The 24,211-nt window shown below is 42.6% G+C and overlaps 1 protein-coding gene across 2 annotated transcripts; it reads left to right on the forward strand.

Moving 5' to 3' along the window:
• Positions 1–585: 585 nt before the first annotated feature.
• On the forward strand, positions 586–14,665 carry necap1 (NECAP endocytosis associated 1). 2 transcript variants are annotated; one of them, XR_013965633.1, is made up of 9 exons: positions 586–779; positions 1,880–1,980; positions 3,351–3,455; positions 4,380–4,461; positions 6,056–6,164; positions 9,764–9,911; positions 10,047–10,143; positions 10,759–10,947; positions 14,553–14,665. XR_013965633.1 is itself a non-coding variant. In XM_080787387.1 (8 exons), the coding sequence occupies exons 1-8, from the start codon at positions 685–687 to the stop codon at positions 10,811–10,813; spliced, it is 792 nt and encodes a 263-aa protein (XP_080643513.1). In that variant the 5' UTR covers positions 586–684; the 3' UTR covers positions 10,814–11,886. The 2 variants fall into 2 exon arrangements, 1 of the variants encoding a protein (XP_080643513.1); XM_080787387.1 differs by lacking the exon at positions 14,553–14,665 and having other exon boundaries at positions 10,759–11,886.
• Positions 14,666–24,211: the final 9,546 nt, after the last annotated feature.

Below are 24,211 nucleotides of genomic sequence, written 5' to 3' on the forward strand. Positions count from 1 at the left end.
ATTATATAATACTGTTACAGAGGGACGCCCTGGGGACCCCCACACGGTAACTCTGTCCTTTCTCAACCATTTCAAACGTGGGGCGGCTCGCCGGAACCAGGCCTTCGCCCCCTGGGCGCGTTCCTGAAGGTTTGGCTGTTCCGGGGACCCCCCAGGGATGCCCCGGGGTCCCCCACCCGGTAACTCTGTCATTTCTGGACCGTTTCGGACGCAGGGCGGCTCGTCAGAAACCGGGCCGACACCCTGGGCACGTTCCTGTGGGTCTGGAACTTCCGGGGACCCCCACACAGAGTTGCACCACTCACTTCACATGGGTGTGATTTTCTTTATTCAGTAGGCCCTTTTTTGGCTATATAAAAGGCCACTTTGGCTTATAACTCTTGAACCATATAGGTTGTAAAATCAAAATTACTGTTGATTATTGCAGCTTTAACCATAATCAAGGATGGAAATTGAGTTTGGCTTGTACTGCACGTCGACGACGCCCTCCTGCGGTTGGAGGCTGGAGCAGCACCACTGGTACCAGCCCCACACACACTGTCTGGCACACGCACACACTCTCAGCTCTCACTCTCCTCACACACATACACACAACCACAAGCCCCCCGAAAGGATCGAGCGAATAAATGAGTCTCTACCACCGCCACCACAACAACTCCCCACATCAATAATAGTTGAATCAAGATGGCGACTGAGGGTGAATACGAGTCAATCCTGTGTGTTAAACCCGATGTCAATGTTTACCGCATCCCGCCTCGGGCCACGAACCGCGGTTTCAGGTAAAAATGTGCACTGTCCGTGTGTTGTCATGTGTTTATAAATACCCCCGCCGTCCTCGTAACGTATGGTATGATGAAACGTTGAAACACGCTGCAGTGCTGCCTGCTGTCATCGCCTGTCTGTCAGCCGTCGAAATAATGTTCATCCTTTAGTTTCCAAACGCTGTATACTATATACATGATCGAAATATGGGAAAGTGGTTGTTATTTTTGGCTGTGCTGCATTGTTATAGAGCGGCTCGGTCGATTCACTGCCCAGTATAGCAGTGATATCATTATGATATCATTGGCAGATCGATATGATGATGATGATGATGATGATGATGGGCAATGTGTTGTGAAAACGTAGCCAGCTGACTTCATTGGTCCATGTCCTGTCCTCCTACACGCAGTAAAAGTGAACTGACGTGAGGTAGGCTATACAGTGGAGTGTGGACACTAGTTTTATCAATACAGATGTCCTAAGGCTATTGCCAACTGATTTAACCATCTCCTCCACTGCATTTGAATCGTGGCTAGAGTCAGATTTATTAGGTTAACATAGCGCGCGGGTGGCATATAGGCTATGCACTGTCTGGGGATGATGGAGTGATTATTACTTTTGGCCCAGATACATTTTTATATAGTGCGCTGGCCCCATTATGTAGCTACCAACTCACCTCAAATGATGATGGATTATCGTCACCAGTGTGTCATGGAATTAATTTGAATGTTTTTTTCTTAGCCTTCACATGTCGATGCCAGAACCATTAAGGCATTGTTTGTCAACTCAAACAGGCTACTATGTCTTCTGACGTTTCAGAAGCTTCCTAAATTAAGTAAAGCATCTCTCCCCTTCAGATAAAGGCTACATTACAGAAAAGCTGGGGGCCCTTTTATTTTAAAGAAAATCCTTAAATGATTAGTCTGCTGCTACCAAGCTGACTGGTTTGAATATCTTCCTCTCATAATCTTGTCAAAGTTTTCAGATTTAAATTTGTGTGGTATTTACAATTGAGGCCTTTCATTGTAGTTTATTTTTATCCTGCTACTAAACATGATGAGGCAAAATCCCTCGTGACATCATGCATTTCTGTTCTTTTTGTTTGTTCACATCACAGGGCTGCAGACTGGAAGCTAGATTCTCCTGACTGGTCTGGTCGCATGAGGATCACAGCCAAGGGCAACATAGCCTACATCAAACTAGAGGACAAAGTCTCAGGTGAGACATGGAAGCACTTAAGTTCTCTTACAGTACATTATTTGGCCTGGGCCATGTCTCAGTGGTCCAGGCACCTTGGCTGGTAATCCAGTCTGGCAGTGTGCCGCGGGTTCGACTCCCGACGGCCTTTACTGCATGTCTTCCCCCCCATCTCTCTCCCCATTTCCTGTCAGTCTATTGTCTGTCCCTCCATTAAAAAATAAATAAATATATATATATATATAAAATAAAGGCGAAAGCCACAAAAAAACAATCCAGCTGTCGGTGGGGCTATCCAGGGCGCCGCCCTGGTAGTTTTGAAGATGCACGCAAACCTGCACAGCGGCCAGTCGCAGTTTTCACAGAAATGTGCACCTTGCAAACCTCACTAACAAAACCTGCCGATAGACGCTGAGTGTCACTGAGTGGGCATATCAATGGTTGTAACTTGTCTCGACCAGCCTACTGTAGCCTACTGTAGCCTACATATCAGATGTTCTGAAGTAGTCTGAAGAAGAGTATAACAGGCTGTACTGATGGATTCTTGAACTAATTGTATTACAGAGAGAGGTGACGTTTGCAAGGTAAAGCTGACCAAGTTAAGTTCTGGAAAACGTTTAATCGAATGGATAAGTTAAAGCTGCTGTGTTGCAGAGCTGAGCCATTCAAATCCAACCGTAACCGTTCTCCCTGTTGAATCGAATCCAGCCTCTGTCTTCTTTCACAACCTCAATACAAAGAAGGTGTTACATAAACTCCACTTTGTTCACAAATGCTGCAGGCAAAGTATTAACTGAAACGAAAACATTTGAAAACATCACTCCAGACCATCACATAGCTTCTCTTCACTGGCCCCCAGTGAAACGATGCATTTACTTATTTTGGGGTGTGCAAGAGTTAATCGAACGAATTGACTTAAAAATAAACGATAATCAATAATTTGATAAAATAATTAATCAGTCGATCACTATTTTGGGCATGTCAGTATAGGACGCATAGGTGCATCGCAATGCGTCTATTATTGCACTGTTGTGTGATGAAGTATAACATAATGATTAAATGACCACTTCACCACTTTTAAACCTACCTGTTCATGATAAAATACCACATTTGTTTTCCTACTCGGTCTGTATGTGTCTCATAGGAGGGCTGTGGGCAGTTCAGAAACCCATCCATCAGTGACATCATCGTTGGCAGCTATTTTATCATGATCATTAGTGAGGCACAATTCTATGAAGATAGGTTAATAAGTGGTGAAGTGGTCCTTTAAGTGTTTAATCGATTTATTTATAAAACAGTTTTTTACACCAAAAGAAACACGCTAAAATGGTTCTATCTTAGTTTTTGTCATGGTTGATCTTTGCCTTGTAATTCTGCGTCCTGTCCTTCAGGAGAGCTGTTTGCCCAGGCACCAGTCCAGGATTATCCCGGTCTCGCTATCGAAACAGTGAGTGACTCCAGCCGGTACTTTGTGCTGCGAATACAGGATGACAACGGTGAGGATGGGAACTTGGAACAAGCAAGCAACAGCATCTATAATGTATTTTTAGTTTTTTTTACCCATTTAGACTGAGGCCGATTCTAAAAACGCCTTCTAAAACCTAACCTAAGGTTTCTGAAAACCTTCAAATTCTTATTCAAAATAATAATTATGTTGTGTACATGTACATGTGTAGCAACAACTAATGAGACACAGAGGTAGCGTATAGGTTGCACCAGGTTTAAATGGGTTAAACACTCAAACATTTTTTTATTTTTTTATTTGAACCATTCACAGGAATTCGTCTCAGTGACACTGGGGCCTATACCTTGCAGAGTATAGCCTGATTTATACTATTATGTCACAAATAGAAATTTACAGAACGCATCCAATTACAATGCGTTTTGGCGAGCAACACAGTCATTGAAGAGAGGAGCCAGGCTATGGAGAGGGTATATTTTATAGTCATAAAGGTGTTAAGATGTAGCCATTCAAAACAAAAACAGCCAATATCCAGAGCTGTACTGTATTCTAAGTATGAGGTTCACATTCCCACTGTATCTAGTGCAGTGACAACTGAGTTTCAAACAGTTGATGTAGTGGAACAGAATTGAAGAGCATATGCACAGCTTGTAGAAAATGTATTAGGTTGCAGACAAAGGCAACACAATTAACAAAAGTCTGTACAGTACATATCTCTCTACTTAACACCTTACAAGCTACTTAAAGGAAAACAACTTTTTCCATTACTTAATGCTACAATTCGTAAGTGTTACGTCTGTTGTCTCCCTCTCCCGACAGAGGCAATGGCAATGTTGTCTGGAGTACAATAATGGGTGGAGGGCTGTTCCAACTTTTCTGCATTTTACTGCAGTTAAAATTTGACCATGTAATACCGGTATGTAACATACGGTGGTTTTGTGCCCTGACATATCTCCAGGACGCAGTGCCTTCATAGGAGTCGGCTTTGGGGACCGAGGAGATGCCTTTGACTTCAACGTGTCCCTGCAGGACCACTTTAAGTAAGGGATGAAATGAATGGATGAACACTGCTGGTGGGTGTTGGCCAGATGGGGGCGGTATTGAGTTCACAATACAGCCTCCATCTGGGATGGCTCAGGGATTGGCCCGGGACAAACCAATCAGAGGCAACTACGGGCTGGATCTTGGCAAGATCGGGTGTGACGCCATTGAGAAGCAATTGTATTTCCTAGCACCTTAAAAAGTTACAATTGGAAAATCGTCACGATAGTGAGGGGTTTTAAAAAGTGAACCTAATACTATCAGGCGTTTGTTAACACTTTTGTCGTTCACACTTCGCAGTGGTTGTTTACTTTCCTCCTGGCTTAGCTACCATACGTCATGTAGACACGTCAATATGATTGACAGACCATCTCATGTAACCACCTACCAAGTAGCTTTAAAAAAGGAACGACTTTACCTACTGTAAGTCCTGGCGTCACTCGTTCATCCCCTGGTTTGTGGAAGTACAGTAATTTCTCTATGGAGAATAACATTGGGTCATCTTAAAATCGTCTCATATTATGGTAAGCAACTAAGCATTGTTGTCCAAAAATTGTCCAAAACTGTCTCTGCGATATTGCAGAGTGTGATTTACGACAGTCATCAGTTCCGTCAAAAGGTTCTGACAAAAATGTAACGAATCCGGCAGCAGTAACATTACGTTTTTCAGGCCGTCAGTTGATTCTTCATTATCCATATGGGTCAAACTAAAAATCTAACCGGCTAGGATGTGAAATTACGTCAGACTTCGGTGCTCTATACCTGGGGTTCTCAACCCGTGGGTCGCGACTCCTCGGGAGGTCGCCAAATTATTTTGGGGGGTCCCCAAAATATTTCTTTTTGCAACTGAATGGCTGACTTTCCTTAATGATTATATCTTGTTTCAGTATTCATTTATGATATATTTTCTCTATTATTAAGGTTATTTTTGCAGTCAGTTTGTATTGGGGGTGGGGAGAGGGGGCAGGGCGAGACATGGCCAAAGCATTTCCAGAGGTCCCCAGCCAATAAAACTTTGAGAACCCCTGCTCTATACCGTATATATAATACTGCATTGATCGGAGTCCCCCAGGGCACTATATTAGGTCCGCTTCCCTTTTCACTCTATATATAATCTCTTTAACCCAGAATAGGGACTCTAGGATTCAAGTGGTTAAACTGTAAAAACGGTACTATATATAAACTAATGGCAAAACAACAGTAATCATGTTTCAATAGTGGTCAAAATTCCCAACTGGATGAATGTGACCATCCAGTATGTTTTTATACAGTAGGTCAGGGACTTCTCTCTTATCGCAGCGTGCAGCTTACAGCAGGCCCAGCCAAGACCAGCTGTCAGTGATACAGTGATATGTGCTTTTGTGCAAAGTCACTCACTGCAGGCTTTCTGCTGAAAGGTGATGTTTATTTCTGTATACAATGTGTGTGTGTGTGTGTGTGTGTGTGTGTGTGTGTGTGTGTGTGTGTGTGTGTGTGTGTGTGTGTGTGTGTGTGTGTGTGTGTGTGTGTGTGTGTGTGTGTGTGTGTGTGTGTGTGTGTGTGTGTGTGTGTGTGTGTGTGTGTGTGTGTGTGTGTGTGTGTCTGCGTGCGCAGATATGTGAAACAAGAGGATGAGAGAAGCAAAAATGCCCAGTCAGGGGATTCGGGGCCAAAATTGGACCTGGGTTTCAAAGACGGACAGACAATTACACTCAACATTGGGGTAAGTAGAACCTCGAGACAGTTTAAAAGTAGTACTCTGCTGTTTTTACACCTTATGTCTGTATTGTTTGTATCGATACATGGAGTCCGTGAAAGCTCCCTCCCTGCATTGACGAGGCAGAAAAACCTAAAGTGCCACATCAAATTCTGCAGCTATTCTCCCCTCTGACACTAGAGGTCACTAGGGGCATAGTTTTGAAGAGATAACCAGCAATAGCCTAGCAGAGATTGTAGGATCATGTTCAGAATGGGACTGAAAGTGGTGTTTTCTCAGCCAGTATTGCATATAATCAAAGCTACTTTGCATTCTTCGGCTTGGTTCGACTACCGGTAAACCAATGGTTCTCAACGTGGGTTCCAGGGGGACCCCCAGGGGTCCTTGGAGGGTTTGCAGGGCAAAATAGTTTAATATAGCATTAAAATCTGCTTAGGGCCTAAATGGAAACAAGGACATTTTTTTTGTTTGACTGTAATCTGTTGCTGTTTTTACATTCTATTTTTCTTTTTTTAATGAAATGTAAGGCAAGAAGTTGAAGGTTAAATGTAGGTCAGTGCATGTTAAAATTTTAATCATGTACACTTTACATTATTTCCGACCATTTTCCAAAGCATTCATTCATTCTTAATTCTTTCACATTTTGGAAAGACACTTTAACATTGAGGTGCCCACAAGGTTTAAGTGCCCAATGGAGCTGCAGCCGAGCCAAAGTAGTAGCTGAGCCTGTGCAGCTACTGAACACAGCATAACATGACTGAAGTAGATCCAGGGCTCCGTACTACAGAGCTTCACATGTGCAATCTGAGATTCGTAGTAAGGGAAATCCATTAGCATTTATTTTTACGGTACCATGCTCATATAAATTCTAATTCGGGACAGACGCGTAACTAGATGTCAGTGGGCCCCGATGCAGACTGATCAGCGAGTGCCCCCGACATGGGTGATCCTCATTTGGGGAGGTAGGGAGGGGGGCGGAGTTTTATAGTGGAATAGTATACTGATTTAACGCAGAGTGAAATTGAGAAGATAGAACTGTCAGAAGTATACCGCTCGAAACTAGGGCAGCAATTTATAGAGTGTAAAGGTTACACTTACAGGTTCACACCGTGAACAAGCTTAAGCGTTGTTTCTCCGCAACAAGGTTAAGTTTTCAGCATTAATAAAGGCATCAACCTGTTGAATGAGCCATCAACTATATGAATAATAAAGGGGGCACGGTGGCACAGTTGGTAGCGCTGTCGCCACACAGCTGTAAGGTCCCGAGTTCGATTCCCGCTGGGGACGCTGTGGGTGCTGGGGGCGTGTCCTCTCCTCCGCGTCATCAGTGGTCATACCCTGGGTGGGGTTGGCAAAAGGGTCTTTCTGTGTGGAGTTTGCATGTTCTCCCGTAGGTACCCTCACAAAAAACATGCAGTAATCCTGGCCAGCCAGGGCACCTGATGGAGGGGAAAGGAAGTGGTTGGAATAACGTGTTCCTTCCACGTGGGAAACTCCCCCCTGTCAGGTGAAAAGAAGCGGCTTGGATGCTCATGCATTGAAGGAAGCATGAGGTCAGTCCGTCGCTCTCCCCAGGTTGGTGGAGAGAGTGTAGGAATACGTTAGATAATTGACACTGGTTGAAAAGAATGGGTTACAAAATCATGGGATAAAAATGATAGAAAGAAAAAATAACTATGAATAATTTGATGTAAAATACTTCAGACACATTAGAATGACACATGTCCAGAATGTTTATTCGTTCTGCACCCAGTGTGTATACCTTAAGGCGCCTTAAGGCTTGATTTGTTGTGCAGCTTTTCGATCGGATATTTTCAACATATAAATGAGATCGGCTTTTTATAGATCTGCTTTCTCAATCAGATATTTTCAACAAAAGATCAGCGATTTAAGATTGGCGCTATTTTAAGTATGAATCAAACTTAAAGGAGAATTCCAAGCTAGAAGGCTTTCTTACCTTTATTTGTAGTTGTTACGTCCCCACCAAAGAGGTCCAGGTGTTATTTTGTGCAAAAGCGCATTATTGGCAATTTCCCCTACCATAAGCCCTCAGTGAATTGCATTGAATTGAATGGGCTATATGGGGTGTCATGCTAATTCGCTTATTTCCATCGCTCAAAAATCTATATTTTTGGTATATCCTCTCTTCCTAATGTAAATAGTATCCCGAGCGGCACACTTTACTACTTATTTCGATGGAAATAAGCGAATTAGCACAAAAACCCAACCCCTATTGAGGGCTTATATTAGGGGAAATAGCCAATAATGCACTTTTGCACAAAATAACACATGGACCTCTTTGTTGGGGACGTAACAACTACAAATAAAGGTAAGAAAGCCTTCTAGCATGGAATCTCCTTTAAAGCCAAGCAAGCAACAGTGCAACACAAACACAAACACAAATGCACTGATTTCCCTTTTTTTGTGTGCATGGCTCTAATCTTGATTGCTTGCAAAGATGACATCACTTCTTTGGACTCCTATGTATAGCTGATGTCAGGAGGAGCTGTTATGACCTCATCTGACTGAGATATGGCTGTCTGTGTGTGCTTCTCATCTTACAGAATCCTGGTGGTTTTCATTCCAGCCATCTAGTCCAAGACTCATTTAGACATATTGGCAGCAACAAAAAGATGCAAAACAACAAAGCAATGCAGTATAGCCGTCGCTGTGTTAAGTGTTGCACAACATGCTCATTAACGTCATAAGCGTGCGTTTTTTAAGTGAGAAAGAATATTAAGCCAGCTCAAATGTATTGTGTAGCTTTGTAGCGAGGAACAAAAGCTAAGTGTCGGGTGTCAGTTTGGATCTTTATGTCGCTGCATTCCATTGAAAATGAATGATGGACTGTAGCTGTGTAGCTGCCAGTGTGAAGATAAGTCAGCATGTTTATTGTTGAATACCATTATTTCCCAGAACACCAGATGGGTAATGAGACTTTGCCCCAAGAGTTCAAGTATCTCAGGGTCTTGTTTCACAAGGGAGCAAGACCTCCCACTGGGAGGAGACCCCCCGGCAGACCTTGGACCAGATGGGGGAATTTTACTGTGTCTCCACACTGCACTGGCCTGAAAACGCCTGGGGATCCCCCAGGATGAAGTGGCTGCCTGGGGAAGGGATGTCTGGAGCTCTATGCTGGGATTATTGCTCCCATGACCCGACTCCGGATAAGCGGTTGAAGATGGATGGATGGATGGATGGAATAGAAAGTTGCTCTGTTGTCATCTCTCTTGTCCAGGGATGTGCACACATAGACATCAAAGGGGGCTTCCAGACCATGAATGCAGCAACCCTCCTTTCCATGACATACCATACCAGAAGGCAACATTTAGTCTCCTGAACTTGAACGCAGCAATTTGCGTTGAATACATTTGTTTCGAAATCCATGTCGTACACCGCATCTCCACTAGCTAAAGAGTGCTGGGTTGTGCCCCCAAAATAGCTGATCTACAAGCTCTCAACGAGTCGCAGCGCGTCGCATTGTGAGCTTGTAGATCTGCTACTTTTGTCCAAAAGTGCCCTCTTACGGGATTTCAGCCCCTGCCTCTCTAACACCCTCTGCTCGTCCCTGCTCTTGTCCTTCTGTCTTCCCTCTCTTCCTCTAGCAAGGTAAAAAGAGGGACAAGGCCCGCTCACAGGGCTCAGGTGGGTTTGGACTCCTCCCACCCCCGCCGGGAGGAAAGATAGCCCCGCCATCATCATCAGGCCCATCCAATCACAACACACTCCCCCAGACAGGAGACATGATGACAAGTCAGTTAACGTGATTTATCAAGCTAAATAAATTAAAATCAGTTTAACCAATTTAACCCCATTTTATGCTTGGGAGGCTATTTTCAATTTCGAATACATTTAGAAAATGTATCTATTTTCTCTGTGTCCCTGGAGGCTGTCTGCTGGAGTTGGACAGCAGTAATTCTAACACAGTGGTCCAGTCTAATCAGCCTACTTCAGACCTGTGGGGAGACTTCTCCTCTTCAGCAAGGTAACGTCACTGCTCTACTTTATGTTCATCACCTAAGTACCAATACCACAAAGTAGAAACACTCTTCTAAAAGAGGCATTCCACTCATTTTCAACATTTTACTATGTCATTAATAAATGGTGAATCGCATCTTGATGACATCATCAAGATGTGATTAACCGTGTTAATGATTTTTTAAATTATCTCTAAGGTATATTAATGACATAGTAAGGTATATTAATGACATAGTAAAATGTTGAAAATGAGTGGTAATTCCCCTTTAAAGTAAAAGCTGCACTATATAGTATGTATTGTAACGTTCCTCTTCTACTCCGGATTTGAACCCGGCTTTCCAAACATCCAGTGCAGACAGAAATTGAATTTGTGTCAAACCAGAAACAGGATCAGGATTCATATTTTTCTCAAAAAAATTATAAAATAAGACTCAAGTTTGCAAGTGGTTATAATGAACAATATTTAAGAATAGTTGATCATACTAATTAAATGTATACAATGTTATTATGTGTTTAGTGACTAGTCTAGCCTATACATTTCCCTGTGTGTGACAGAGCTCAGTTACGTTTCGTCGTGCTGTACTAAAAGACAAAAGATGTTGTTTTATTTTTTATAATACAGCTCTGTTCCACAAACGCCACCACCACAGAACGCGTCAAACTGGATCCAGTTCTGAAGGCCCGGTCGGCAGCCAGCTGCGTCTCCTCATCAGCAGCACGCCATCGACTGTGCTTGTCGTCACTTCGTCATCCTGCATCATCATCGCTTAAAACAGCCATTCCCAACCGGCGGGCCGTGACGATGTTGCAAGTGGGCCCCACACAAAACACTACGATTTTAATGATATTATGACATTAATATTTACAAAAAAATTATCATAACAAGCCATGGTATTTTTTTCGTTAAATGAAAATGAGTTTTTATTGTGATACCGACAAATAAGAACTTTAAACGTATTTATACCTACATTGGTTCCATTGATTTAAAGCCAGAACACAATCGCTGGATTGATCATTAAAATTAACATGTTCTGAAAATGCGGTTCCACCCATCTTTGACCACTCGCCGTGTTATGTGGTCAGATGGGTGGGCCGGGGGACGCTTGTGTCGAGGTTTTTCAAGTGGGCCCTGATCCAGAATCGCTGGCTCTCTGAGCATCACTGAGACAAAGTACATCACTCACACTCTCATTACCGCTGCGACACAGGCAGTCACACAACTCCTTCACCGTTCTAGAATGTTCAAAAACAATGCCTGTTAAAAGTTCATGAAAAGAAAGTGGCACATTTAATCTGTGGAAGTTAGTAGAGTATATATGATATTTATAAAGCCACAGGGTTTTTTGCAGTAATATCTTAATTGAGGCGGTTCTCAACTCCCATCCTGGGGAACCCGGTTTGCTGGTAGGTTTTCAGTTTCACCAGCTCATTCATTACATTCACCTGCTGTCCCAGGGCTCAATCAATCCCTAAGATGGTAAAAAATGAAGAAAGAAAAACAGCAGCTGCAATGAGGGTTCCTAAGAGGGGAGTTGAGGACCACTGCTTTAAGGGCTATGTAATGTCCTGAATGAGTAGCTGGTGTTTTAGCCTCGGAAACCCAGACGTTTCTGTGTTTTTACCTTTTGCGCTCCCACCTGGCAGTTAAGTGAACTGCACTTCATGTGTGATCCGGATTTGTTTTGTCACTCGAATTGCACTCCCGTGAAGCAGCACTGCGTCTGCGTGCCACTTTTATAATGACACTGGGTATGGGCACATCTAAGATTCCATGCGTGGCCAAAGGAAGCTGACTCCCGACGTCTTTTCCGGGTTTTTAAGAGAGCTGGTGGATGGAAAAGAAGCTCCACCCACGCGGCAGGTTGCCGCGTCGGCCAGATTCCCTGAAAAGCTTGCCCCAGCGGCAACCTGCCGCGTGGGTGGAGCTTCTTTTCCATCCACCAGCTGTCTAAAAAAACGGAAATGACGCAAAACACAGCTTCTTCTGTCCGCGCATGGAATCTAAAGTGTGCCCAGGCTGATAGACGTGCTGACGCTTTAACTGACCCACTGTGAATACTGTAAACACATTCAACTTGAAAAGCGTGTGGGTCACATAATGTCTTCTAAAATCAGGGGTCTTCAATAGGGTGTCCGGGACTCCTAGGGGATCCTGTGACGGGAACGTAACACAAATGTAAATTACTTCAAATACATGTTAACATAAATCCAACATAAGATTAGGTGTAAGCAAATAAACAAAACAAAAAAAACATTACATTTACACAGCCCTGATGTCAAATGAACCTATGATTGAAGCCATCAAAGCTTGCAGCATCACTTGCATGCAACCCATAGCCACTTAGACGAACAACCTGTGTAATGCTCACTCTCAAATCTCTCAACGGTGATCAGACATTGATAAGACAATCAGCTACATATGAGCTAGCTTTCAAAGCCTCTCATGAAGGTTAAAAAAATATCTTGAACATGCAAGAACGTTTTTGTACAATACATGAAGTGGGGGTGTCCCTGCTTCATCTCTCAGCTAAGAAGAGGTCCCTGGCCTGAAAAATGTTGAAGACTCTGTCTTATGTAATGTCTATCTGTAGGTGATTTTTAGTGAAAAACAAGACTTTAGAGAAGCTGCCTTGAATGGTCATTTTGTTCCGGTTTTGTTTGGAGTTGTTACCCGCCTTACTATGTATGAAAATCTGACTGGGTGTCCTTTTACAGAAGTCTCCTGCAGTTGCAAACATTCCCAAAGTCAGCCTTGCCCAAATGTGGCTGTATAACTAAATTAGGGCTGCAACAATGAACTAACTAATCTATTTAAATCATTATTTAAAAAGAGAATAATTATTTAAAAAGAGAATCAATATAAAAGAAATATCAATAATTGATTGATTTTTGGGAAAATACAGATCAATTAAAAAAAAGAAAAAGATCAATAATTGATCCCTATTTTGGGGAAGTGATAGGCAAAGGGAAAAAGTTAAAATAAAAAAATCAACCGCTTGGTTATGGTTATGGTTAATCGATTCATTGATATATATATATTTTTTTTAATAAACCTTGATTATTCGATGAATCAAAAAGTAATCGATAAATAATCGCTTAGAAAATAATCAATACTGTAGTTGCAGCCCTGATTCAATGGATATAAAATGGGAAGTGATCATATTATAGAGAAAAGCAGGTGGTGATGACGATTAGGTTATAGTCAAATCAATTCAAGCAATTCATTCTTATAATAATATACGATTTATATAGCGCTTTTCAGGGTACCCAAAGTCGCTTTACAGAACAGAAATAAAAACAATTTTATTAGAAAACTAGTTAAAGGGTTAAAAACTAGAAATCTTGTGTTTGTTACAACCTCCTAAGAGAGAATCTGGTGGATGGTCCTTACCACTTCAAGACAACTAAGGTAGAGCTAAATTATGAATTTCAGAAGTTTACACTATAACTGTAACTTTCAATTGTACAGTTGACAGTTCTCCTGTACTGCAGAAGAATCCCACCTGTTTAGCAAAGGCAGCTTGAAACAACCGCTAAAAGGTGTCCGCACACTGCTGCGTTTTTCGGATATTTAGAGGCGTTTTTCCGCAAGGACCTTTAGAATGATTTGGTGCCTCAGTGAAACCCAGGTGCAATTTAGATTAATCTGTGAGTGCAACGTTTTTACGTTTTTTTGAAAAATCTGAAAAACGCAGCAATGTTAAAAAAACAACTTGCTAAAATCGTTTCCCACATCCCCTGCACTTTTCATGTAGTAATCCCAGGAGAAAACGAAGATTTTCTTAATTTGCTCTATTGAATGTTCATCACAGATGTTGCCATTTTTGCCCTATTTTCTTTTACTGTGCTTTTTAAAACATGATTACTGCATATTGAATTATGAGCTGACGATGATGTTATTCCTAAATGATAAATTAAGAGCTGCTGTTATTTTGCCATTGGAGTTGTGGTGTGATAAAACTGCTTTGACGGACTTTGGATTAATGTGCTTATAAGCAGACCTTTTAGGGCAATGAATTGATATGTTGACCCATTTGTCTGTTACGGTTGATTTATACTCTGTTGCATGGCGATATCGTGTGCCAAAAATGCCAGATCTACAAGCTCACAAAGTGGCGTGAGCATGTAGATCTACTATTTTAGGCACGTGACAGGGTCATATGATGAAGTTTAAATCAGGCTTTATGTTTACATTGAACTTAGAACTGGAATCAGTAAAAAAAAAAAAATGCTTGTTTTACATTCCTGTCTCATTCCACAGCGGGCTGTAGAAGCACTGCACTAACACTTTTGATTTATGACCAATTTCAACAGAAAGTGGCAATAAATCCCTTGAAATGATGCTTAACGTCTTGTCTGAATTAATAATCATTCTACTTTTGTAGAATTTAAGTTACACTCTCTCTCTCTCTTTAGGTCGTCCTCAGACAAGCCTTCCATCCAAGTTCCATAAATTACGTTGTTCCTACAAATGGTTAATTTTGTCAACTGATTCTGACAAACTGCTGAATGAGTATAACGTTTCACAGTCCTCAAATTGAAACAAATGTATTACTCAAAAGAAGAATACACGTTTGAGAATAATTTCAAACAAGCATTTACACTTTACTTGTCAGGCCAGCCTAATTAGAATACCACGTTTCGCCCTTAATGGAGTAGGCCTAATCCATTAAGGGCGAAACGTGGTATTCTAATTTGACCATGAATATGGAATAATAAAGTTGTCATACCATTGATATTTTCCACTGGAAGAATAGTAATCAAACCCAAACACATGTGCCAAATACATAAATGTAAATATTAATAATTTATGTATAACGTTACGTGGCACAAATCTCCCATATCTAACATGATGGCTTATCTTGTCTTAATTAAGTTTGCTACAATTGAAACAAAGTATTTCTCTTATAAGAGAAACTATAGTTATGTATTTCTCAACAAGAAAGATGAAGAAGCAAATACGCAACACAATGTATTCTAGTCAGACACTCCCTAGATATACACAGATAGGAAATAGGAATACAGGTTGTTGAACTTGTTACACACTCCCTAGAAGCAGCGGCCCAGCCGCCCAGTAGCCCACTAATTGACAGTTGACACCGGCGGACCAGGGCTAACACGTTAGCTCCGTTTTGTTTTGAAGTGAAACAGTGACATAAAACCACTTATGTAAGTTTACGCCTCATGGAAGTTCTTCAAGTTCGAGTTCCGTTTTCAGTGTTATTGTCAGGGGGTGAATAATGACAGAAGACATCTGTAGCAGCAGGTGAAGTTGTCAGAATAATGACCTGCATTTTCTTTCATTCCAGTTGAGTGGGTTTATCCCTGGTTTATCCAGGTGATTTAGCTATTTATTAGCTTCCTCCTGTAAGCTGCTTCATGCTATAATAGCATAAACGTTCCTATGTATTTGAGCTGAATTAGTAGTATTAGTGTGTAATTATTTCCATTAAATATTGTACTTTACTTGGTAAATAAAAAACGAGTCAGTATAGGCTGAAGAAGTGTGTGTGAGTGTGTGTGTGTCAGTTGTACTGTCAGTGGTTCTCAAAGTGGGCCGGGTTCCGGAATCCACAGGGGTACTTGAGGCTGAGGGGGTTCCAAGGGTCCTCACGTTCATAAATAAACTATTTTATTCACAAGCCGACAGCATTGTTGGCCTGTTTTGAGCGTCTATTTTTGAAAGATTTTTAAATAATAGCCTATAGTTAGTAGGCTAACTTGAATTGCTGTGTGCATGGCCCATATACAGTAGGCTATACACTTGAATGATAAACATGATGACCTTTTCTACAAATGATAACAATGTTTATCAGCTGCAAGAAGCATGATTGCAACTTGACCACTTCTGGGCAAGTGATAGTGATACCTATGTCGATATATTGGTACAATCATGAATTATCATTTTTATTTTGACACTTTTATTTTACAGTATTTTACAGTAATAAAAACATGTAAAAATACAATAATTGAAAATATTTTATGAGAAATCTAAAAGGTGTGCAACTGATCCTAACTTACTCTTTAGGAGCCAGGTACACGGGTACAGGAGCCATGCTGAGGACCCCAGCCAGACAGCAACAATGAGGAGTTTGACATCCTGGCAGAGGTAACTTTTCATTACAGTCCTGTACTATGCAGTCCCCTTAGACAACAGGACTCGGAGGCATTGCATTGATATAAGTAATTGGCTGTAAATAAATACCTGGCCTCGTGGGTCAATGTCACCTTAAAGTGAGAAAATCACTTGCGTGGAGGACTCTGAATGGCATGGCCAGGCAGTGTGTGGATATTCTTCCCATTAGGCATCAGCTTCTTCTCAGCGACTGTAGAGTTTGTAATCGTTCTGCTATATACAGTAGCCTACAGCTGTGAGTGCTGAACCCGATGCCTGCCCTATACAGGTCCCAGGCCACTGTGCTCCACAAGAATTCTGCGTGCAGAACTTCAACATCAACCAGGATGAACACGTGACCAACAAGCATCAGTATGGGGGGCTACCAAGCATGAGTGAAAAGATGGCAGCCGGGAGAATTATGAGGTTGGTCGCTGCCATTGACACAGAGGATGGAGATGGCTGGAGACGCCGCTGGTGGAGACGCCACAGGTTGCAAAGTTGGAGTCGGAGTCGGGCCGTCACACAACTAATAAAGTCAAGAAGATGGCTCATATCAAGGTAGAAACCATAATCATTTTCTTTCCTTCGCTGCTGTTGCTTGTGTTGTGTGCTGTGTAGGCTATCTGCTAATGTGACTCAAGCTGTTTTGTGGACCCGATGACTTGTTGGCAATGAAACACATTGGATGCTGATGTGGATCTCCAGTGTGTCGGTTTTGTTGTGGCTGCATTGGAAGTTTTTAGTTAATTGTGACATCTGTATTGGTTTGTAACTGCCTTGGTGACCTATTCTATTCCTCATGGGCCACTTTTCTTTCTTTCTTTCTTTGCTGAGCTGCAGCTGCTGTGGATACAAATGTGATTCAAGCTGTTGCTCTATTGCTGTCATATTAGGTTGTGTATGTGCACTAAAGTGATTCAGGTTGTTGCTCTGTTGCTCTCATATAGTGTTGTACTAATGGGGTGACCAAAAACAGTATGGTTCAACTCCCAGAATAGTTCAAAGCATGTGTCGACACACTGGTGATCCACATGGAACCCCTTATCTAGTGCAGGCATCTCTAATCTTTGGTGTAACTTGACCACTTAAACCCTGTATACTGCACTCAGTTGGCCTTTCCCCCCTCTACCCTGCATATCCTTGGCGGAAATAGCCAATAGTTCACAGCTTGAAGCTTGTACACTTGTATGCAGTAGATTGTCTATTTTGCCTAATGTTGGACATGACATAAGAAGAAGCCCATAATAGGAATGCTGTAAGGTTCTTGTGGTTGATTGTCCATTCTCACGATTTTTGCTCTTATGTAATACTCAGGGGTGCTGCTGTCCTTGACCACATTACGCCGAGATACTGGACACATTCCAGGCATGCAAGACATACATTAAATACTGGAAGTATTGGGAATTGGTTATTCCCAAATGCTTTAAAAAAAAAAAAACCCACGTAAAAGTGTCTGCCGTCATCGAGGAAGTGAGCTGAGGGAGAGAGATTAGTCACACATACACATACGACCACACAGAAGAGACATGGAAAATGCATGTGGCCCTGGCCGCCCTGCCCATGCCTGAACTAGACAGAGGAGAGGAAGAGAGGGAAAGGAAAAGCTTAGGGTCAAAGGAGCAAAAGAGAGCAAAATGGCTAGACAGACAGACAGACGGGCTCGCAGGAGAGGGGAATCATGTCCAAGAAGGCCAAAAATAAACATCGAGAGAGCGCTCGTGCGAAAGAGAGACATATTGTTTTGTTTTTGACCTTCTTGTCTAGACATGTCTTCAATCTCCCCTTAGTCTCTCCTCCAGGGGTACGACCACCCTAGATAGAAATTAAGTTGAGACAGATGGTAGATCCATCATAAATGCATAAATGATTAATGCCATTTGCAGTGTGCCTTAAGAACATATGAAATCTTTACCTGAACCCAGGACAATTTGGTCATGAATGCTGAAAACCAGCAGATATTTGTGGGGACTCGGGACCAGCTTGAAAGTGGGACAATCGCAGCCACACCGGGACGTCTGGTCACTCACCATAGTGAAAGGTCAGAGGTCTACTACTTTGTTGATGGAGAGGGCCACTATTTCCACAGTCACTCCAAGGCCACATTGCATATAGCCTACAGTCAGGCAGAAACCGTTCGTGCAGTGTGACACGTTGTGAGCTTAAGTAGATCTGCTATGTTTTGCCATATTTGAATTGGAATACTGAATAATTCTTTGCTATTTTTCAATTGAAATCCTGAAAAGTAAAACTTGTATTTAATTTCAAATTCGTTATAGGCTACTTATGTTAACTTTATGAACTTAAATACAAATACATTGGACATAAAATATACAATATTATCTGATAGTATAGTCATTAAGCTACTAATATAGACTGAAGGTGGCCGCAGTCTCCTTTGTGTTCTTGTCTCCGTCCCCCATATTATAATAATAATAATAATTATTATTATTTTAGTAACGTGTATGTTTGCGTTTGTGTTTCACCTGACAAAAAATATTTGTCAGGTGAGAAATATTAAAGTCCTGATGTCACTCCCGGGTTATGGATTTTATTTATTTATATTCCCATAGGGAAATCTTAGATGGCATCATACTGTACAATAACTGTGTTCCAAAACACATAAGCCTGGCGATTTTGTCATGTGAATCTGTGACTTACATTTGATAACACCTGTGTTTGGAGATTACATGTCTTTTCTTTGGATATATTGGAAGTTGATGCTTCATTTCCATATGAGTAAAATCACCCAACTGATTTGTTTATTTTTGGAACACAGTTCTTATATGATGCAATCTAAGATTCCCCTTTGGGATTTCCAATGTAAAAGAAACTCAGTGACCCAGGGGGATAGTAACCTGACGCTGCCAGATCCAAAAAGCTTGCTACACAAATTTGTTTCACAGCTTATTTGGATCTGGGATCGCGGAAGCAAATTCGATGACGGGGCTGTTCCTTTTTTTCAAGATACATGGTAGATGATTGGATGGGAGCGTCTGTCTATCACCGTGTGGGCGTGCAAACACAACCAATCATATCGACGTGTCTATATACCGTCACATCCGCATCCCGCCTTTAGCTCACGCTGATTGGTTCGGTACGAAGCAGATCTGACTCAGGGCTCAACTCCGTCAGAGATCCCAGATGAGTGTTGTGTTGGGGAATATGTTTCCGCAATACCGCCCTCATCTGGCAGCGTCAGGTTAGGGGGATAGTGCCCTCTAGCGGCACTGATGTCAGACATCATAGTCTGGTAGGAAGGAAGGGGTCGATCCAACCGTCCCATGCACCCGAAAGATTTTCTAACCTACCTTTTTATAATTAAGGTGTGTGGCTAATGAATTTTGATGTTCCCCGAGCTAATTATTGTCCCATATAGTTTTTTTTTAACCATTATGTTTTGTCCGTCCTGGATTTTCAGCTGTGAAAAATAAAAACTTTAAACCAACATAGCTCCTGAACTATACATCCGACAGAAACCATTAATGTTAGAAAAACTATATCAATAGGGTGCATGGGGGAGGAGTTGTTGTGATCCAGTTTAGGCAAATCTTAATTTCTTGTGTTTATTTGGATTTTTATGCACTACACATGATGGAACCATGGCCATCTTCATATAAATCAATTCATCGTGCAAAGACGAACATGAATGGGGTGTCTGTCGGATGTATAGTTCAGGAGCTATGTTGGTTTAAAGGTTTTATTTTTCACAGCCGAAAATCCAGTGCAAATTACTTTTATATATAACAGTCATAGTCTGGTACGGTAGTCATACTGGTGCTCAACACATCCATAGGCACACCCCACACATAGCTGAACACGGACATTGCTGTTCCTTGGAGTGGTTGCACCACTCAAAAAAACATATATGGGACAATAATTAGCTCGGGGAACATCAAAATTAATTAACTAGACACCTTAAGGATTATAAAAGGGTAGGTTTCGGGTGCATGGGACCCCCTCCTTCCTACCAGACTATCAGTGCTCTATTTAAATAGCCTGACACTCAGCCTGAATTTTCACCCACATTTCACTTTCACCAACAGCATGATTCAAATTCTAGCTGAATTACAGTAGTCCCCTGAGAAAATGTTCAAATGTCTGTGACTTTTAACCGTGAAGGACTTATAAAACGTATTGAACAACTGAACCAACTGAACAAAATGTAACAAGCATGTAGTTCATGTTCAAGTAAGGTCCAGGTGTTTTATTTTATTGTATAAATGATAAATACATATCGAAGAAGAGAACTATTGTTTAAGCATTGTCCTGGTGCTTACAGTGATTGAAGGTGCTGTGTGCGCATGCTATTCACTTCACTCATAGGTCATCAACATCTGATTGTAAATCATTGTGTGAGCATGCAGAAGCTGTAAAGTGGCCTGTCCTTGGCGTTGTTCACCGCAGTGAACCGGCTCTTGAACGCGTTGACCAGCTCTTGGAACGTTTAGCACTAGAATTTCGCCCCCCTTCGGGGGGCTCAATCCTAGTGTCGTTGCAGCGCAATATGGGAAGAAGGAAATTGCGGGAATTGACTCCAATTCATGTTTCAGCTGTGGTTTTAAACTCAGTAGTGTGCCCTGCACACAGCGCACACTCGCAATTGCAGCTGGAGGGCGACGCGACACACACACACACACACACACACACACACACACACAGCGATGTGTGGATAAATCACTGAGATTTGGGAAATGTGTTCAGAAGTACAACGATTAAGCACGCACAGGCAAATGTCAGAAGCATCTGTTTCGGTTTCCAAACAGGAAGTTGTAAATGTGCTTATTAGACGGAGGCAGCGTGATGCTGGCATCTATTGTGATGCCAGCATCACCACATTTCACATAGAAATATAAGCACCCATTTACTCGCTTAGCGGAGACTGTGGGGTGGTAGAGGACATCTCCCCGGACGCGTGGGTATGTCCAGATAGTTGCCTCGCGGAGGCCTCTTTGTCCAGTGTCCATTCTGGGTCTGGAAACGGCACTTTTTTGAGTGTTGACCCCAATAGAAGGTCTGCTGCTCTGAATTTTACACCTCTCCCGCTTAGCGGAGACTGTGGGGTGGTAGAGGACATCTCCCCGGACGCGTGGGTATGTCCAGATAGTTGCCTCGCGGAGCCGTCTTTTGTCCAGTGTCCAGTCTGGGTCCGGAAACGGTAATTTCTTTTGCATTGACCCCAGTAGAAGCTCTGCTGCTCTGAATTTTACACCTCTCTCGCTTAGCGGAGACTGTGGGGTGGTAGAGGACATCTCCCCGGACGCGTGGGTATGTCCAGATAGTTGCCTCGCGGAGGCCTCTTTGTCCAGTGTCCATTCTGGGTCTGGAAACGGCACTTTTTTGAGTGTTGACCCCAATAGAAGGTCTGCTGCTCTGAATTTTACACCTCTCCCGCGTAGTGGAGACTGTGGGGTGGTAGAGGACATCTCCCCGGACGCGTGGGTATGTCCAGATAGTTGCCTCGCGGAGGCCTCTTTGTCCAGTGTCCATTCTGGGTCCGGAAACGGTACATTTTTTTGCATTGACCCCAGTAGAAGCTCTGCTGCTGTGAATTTTACACCTCTCCCGCTTAGCGGAGACTGTGGGGTGGTAGAGGACATCTTCCCAAACGCGTGGGTATGTCCAGATAGTTGCCTGGCGGAGCCGTCTTTTGTCCAGTGTCCACTTTATAAAGTCCATGCACTCCAGTGAATAGCATTTATCCATTTAGATAACTTTTTTATGTTATTTAATTACTTATTTTTACACAGAAACATAATGTGTGTCTTTACAATAACTGTAATGTAATAATAATACTAATAATGTAATGTAAAAATTATTTAATTAACGAATTAAATAACCTTATTTTATTCTGAAAGCAACCGGATGTCTTAAATCTGCTAGCTCTCAGACCGGAAGTTCTAAATTTGCTCATGAGACGGAGCCTTAGACGGAGCCAACTCGCAGGCAGTGCGAGAGGCTGGTTACAGGAATCTATAGGTCACCCGTTTTGGTGTGACACACACGGCTTCCACGTTTAGCTTGATACTGGGTGAAAGTGTCCTTCCAAAAATTATTATTTCGCTCGAAATTCTTATTCACAATGACATCGAGTTGAGGTGTTTGTGTTTTAGGGTAATTGTTGCATAAGCGCTATTTCGCACTATTTCTCCCTCCCCTCCCCTGTGTCTGAAGCAGCTAGCATGGAAGCTATATGGATTATGGAAGCTTTCCCTCCGATTGCACCCAACCATGCCGTTATCCACGCGTCCATCCGATTGCTTTTAATGTAAATGTCCCATCCACTGAGCAAAAGCGATATAAGCGCCTTATTCATTCATTCGATTCATTTGGGTGTGGGGCTGTGCAGTGCTGTGGGCAGCCTTTCTGACGGAGGCTCGGAGCTGCTGCTGCTGACGCTGTTCGAGTCGCATGGAGCAGTATAGAGTAGGCGTGGCGCAGCATTAGAAGGGCGCAGCAAATGCACGACATTGAGGGGTAGAAACCATCCCGGTCGCGTGGTTCATCTAACGCGTGTGTCACTGTGAAGGACTGGCCCCATTAAGTGAACGTAGTTGGCGTGTGTGTGTGTGTGTGTGTGTGTGTGTGTGTGTGTGTGTGTGTGTGTGTGTGTGTGTGTGTGTGTGTGTGTGTGTGTGTGTGTGCAGGCGTGTGTAGTCGGCGGTGGGCTGGCAGGCGAAAATAGCAAAAGCTATACGTGTAACGTAAATATTTCGGCACAATCCAAGTAGTGACAATGAACAATGTTGATTTAACTAAGGGATTCGCTGAGTGTTTTATTTTGTAAATACAGGGATTTAGAAGGGATAAGCACTAATTTCTCCCCTTCCTTCTTTCTGTTATCCTGCGAGGGCCCTAAAAAGCAAGATGGCTGATTGTGAGACTGAAGAGTAGTGTGGGGGCGGGCCTGGTGGGCCTATGAGAACACAGAGCAGTGTTGCCAGGTTTGCGAATTGTAAGCGAGTTGCAGTGTGTGCAAGTAGCCTGGTTAAAAGGCCTTGTTTCTGCCCATGTGGGGCAACAGCAGTTTCTGTAGACCAGTTTCTGTCCACCGCTTTTGGCACGTGACCAACTTGACAAATGTTAAAATAGATATACGCACAGATCAGTCCCCACGACAGACGGAACAGAGTGGCTTATACCAGCTGTGTGCCCACAGCTAAAAATAAAGCCTTTAACCAAATAAAACCTCTGTTAATATATAAACAGTGTGATGAATACTTTAAAATCTTGAATACATTGTAGATTATTTTCTTTTTAACCCACATCTTCTCTTCTGGGCGTCCCTGGCAGTCAAATACATGGCATGAAAAGATTTGGGAACTAGGCTACTTAATTATTTAGTTGGCATTTGTAGAATCTTATGGGTTAATAATATGTAGCTACTGTACATTTTATAGAGCCGAAGCTGTGTGAATATAATGCTATTTTTCTTTTTCTAATAATGTTTATCCCACAATATTTGTAATCCTGGGTGCTACACCCACAACCTGGGGCAGACTGACCTCACATGTTTTCCTTCAATGCATGAGGAGTCAGGGGATATCCTCAGGGGGAGGGGCACGGGGGAGAGAGGAGAGGGGAGGCGGGGGTAGGGTAAAGGAATGGAACAGAGGAGGCAGAGGGAAACTAGAGCCATGTTAACCTGTCCATGGCATCTGATACATTTAATCATAACACCATTTATCTTTCTGCACTTCCCTCCTGTGCTGTGCTGTGCTGTGCTGTGCTGTCCTGTCTGGCTTGCCCTTTTTAGAACATTGGAACACACTCAACTCTGACTGCCCTGTGATAGACAGCCAGTAAGGCATGTGATGATGTCATCACAGAGGTGACGACGTCCGCATGCTAAAATTGACTAGGCCTTATCGGTTTGTGCTGTAGGTGTCTAAATAGTGTGTGTGTGTGTGTGTGTGTGTGTGTGTGTGTGTGTGTGTGTGTGTGTGTGTGTGTGTGTGTG

The sequence above is a fragment of the Protomyctophum bolini genome (assembly GCF_963924005.1).
Source record: "Protomyctophum bolini genome assembly, chromosome: 17".
Lineage (NCBI taxonomy): Eukaryota > Metazoa > Chordata > Actinopteri > Myctophiformes > Myctophidae > Protomyctophum > Protomyctophum bolini.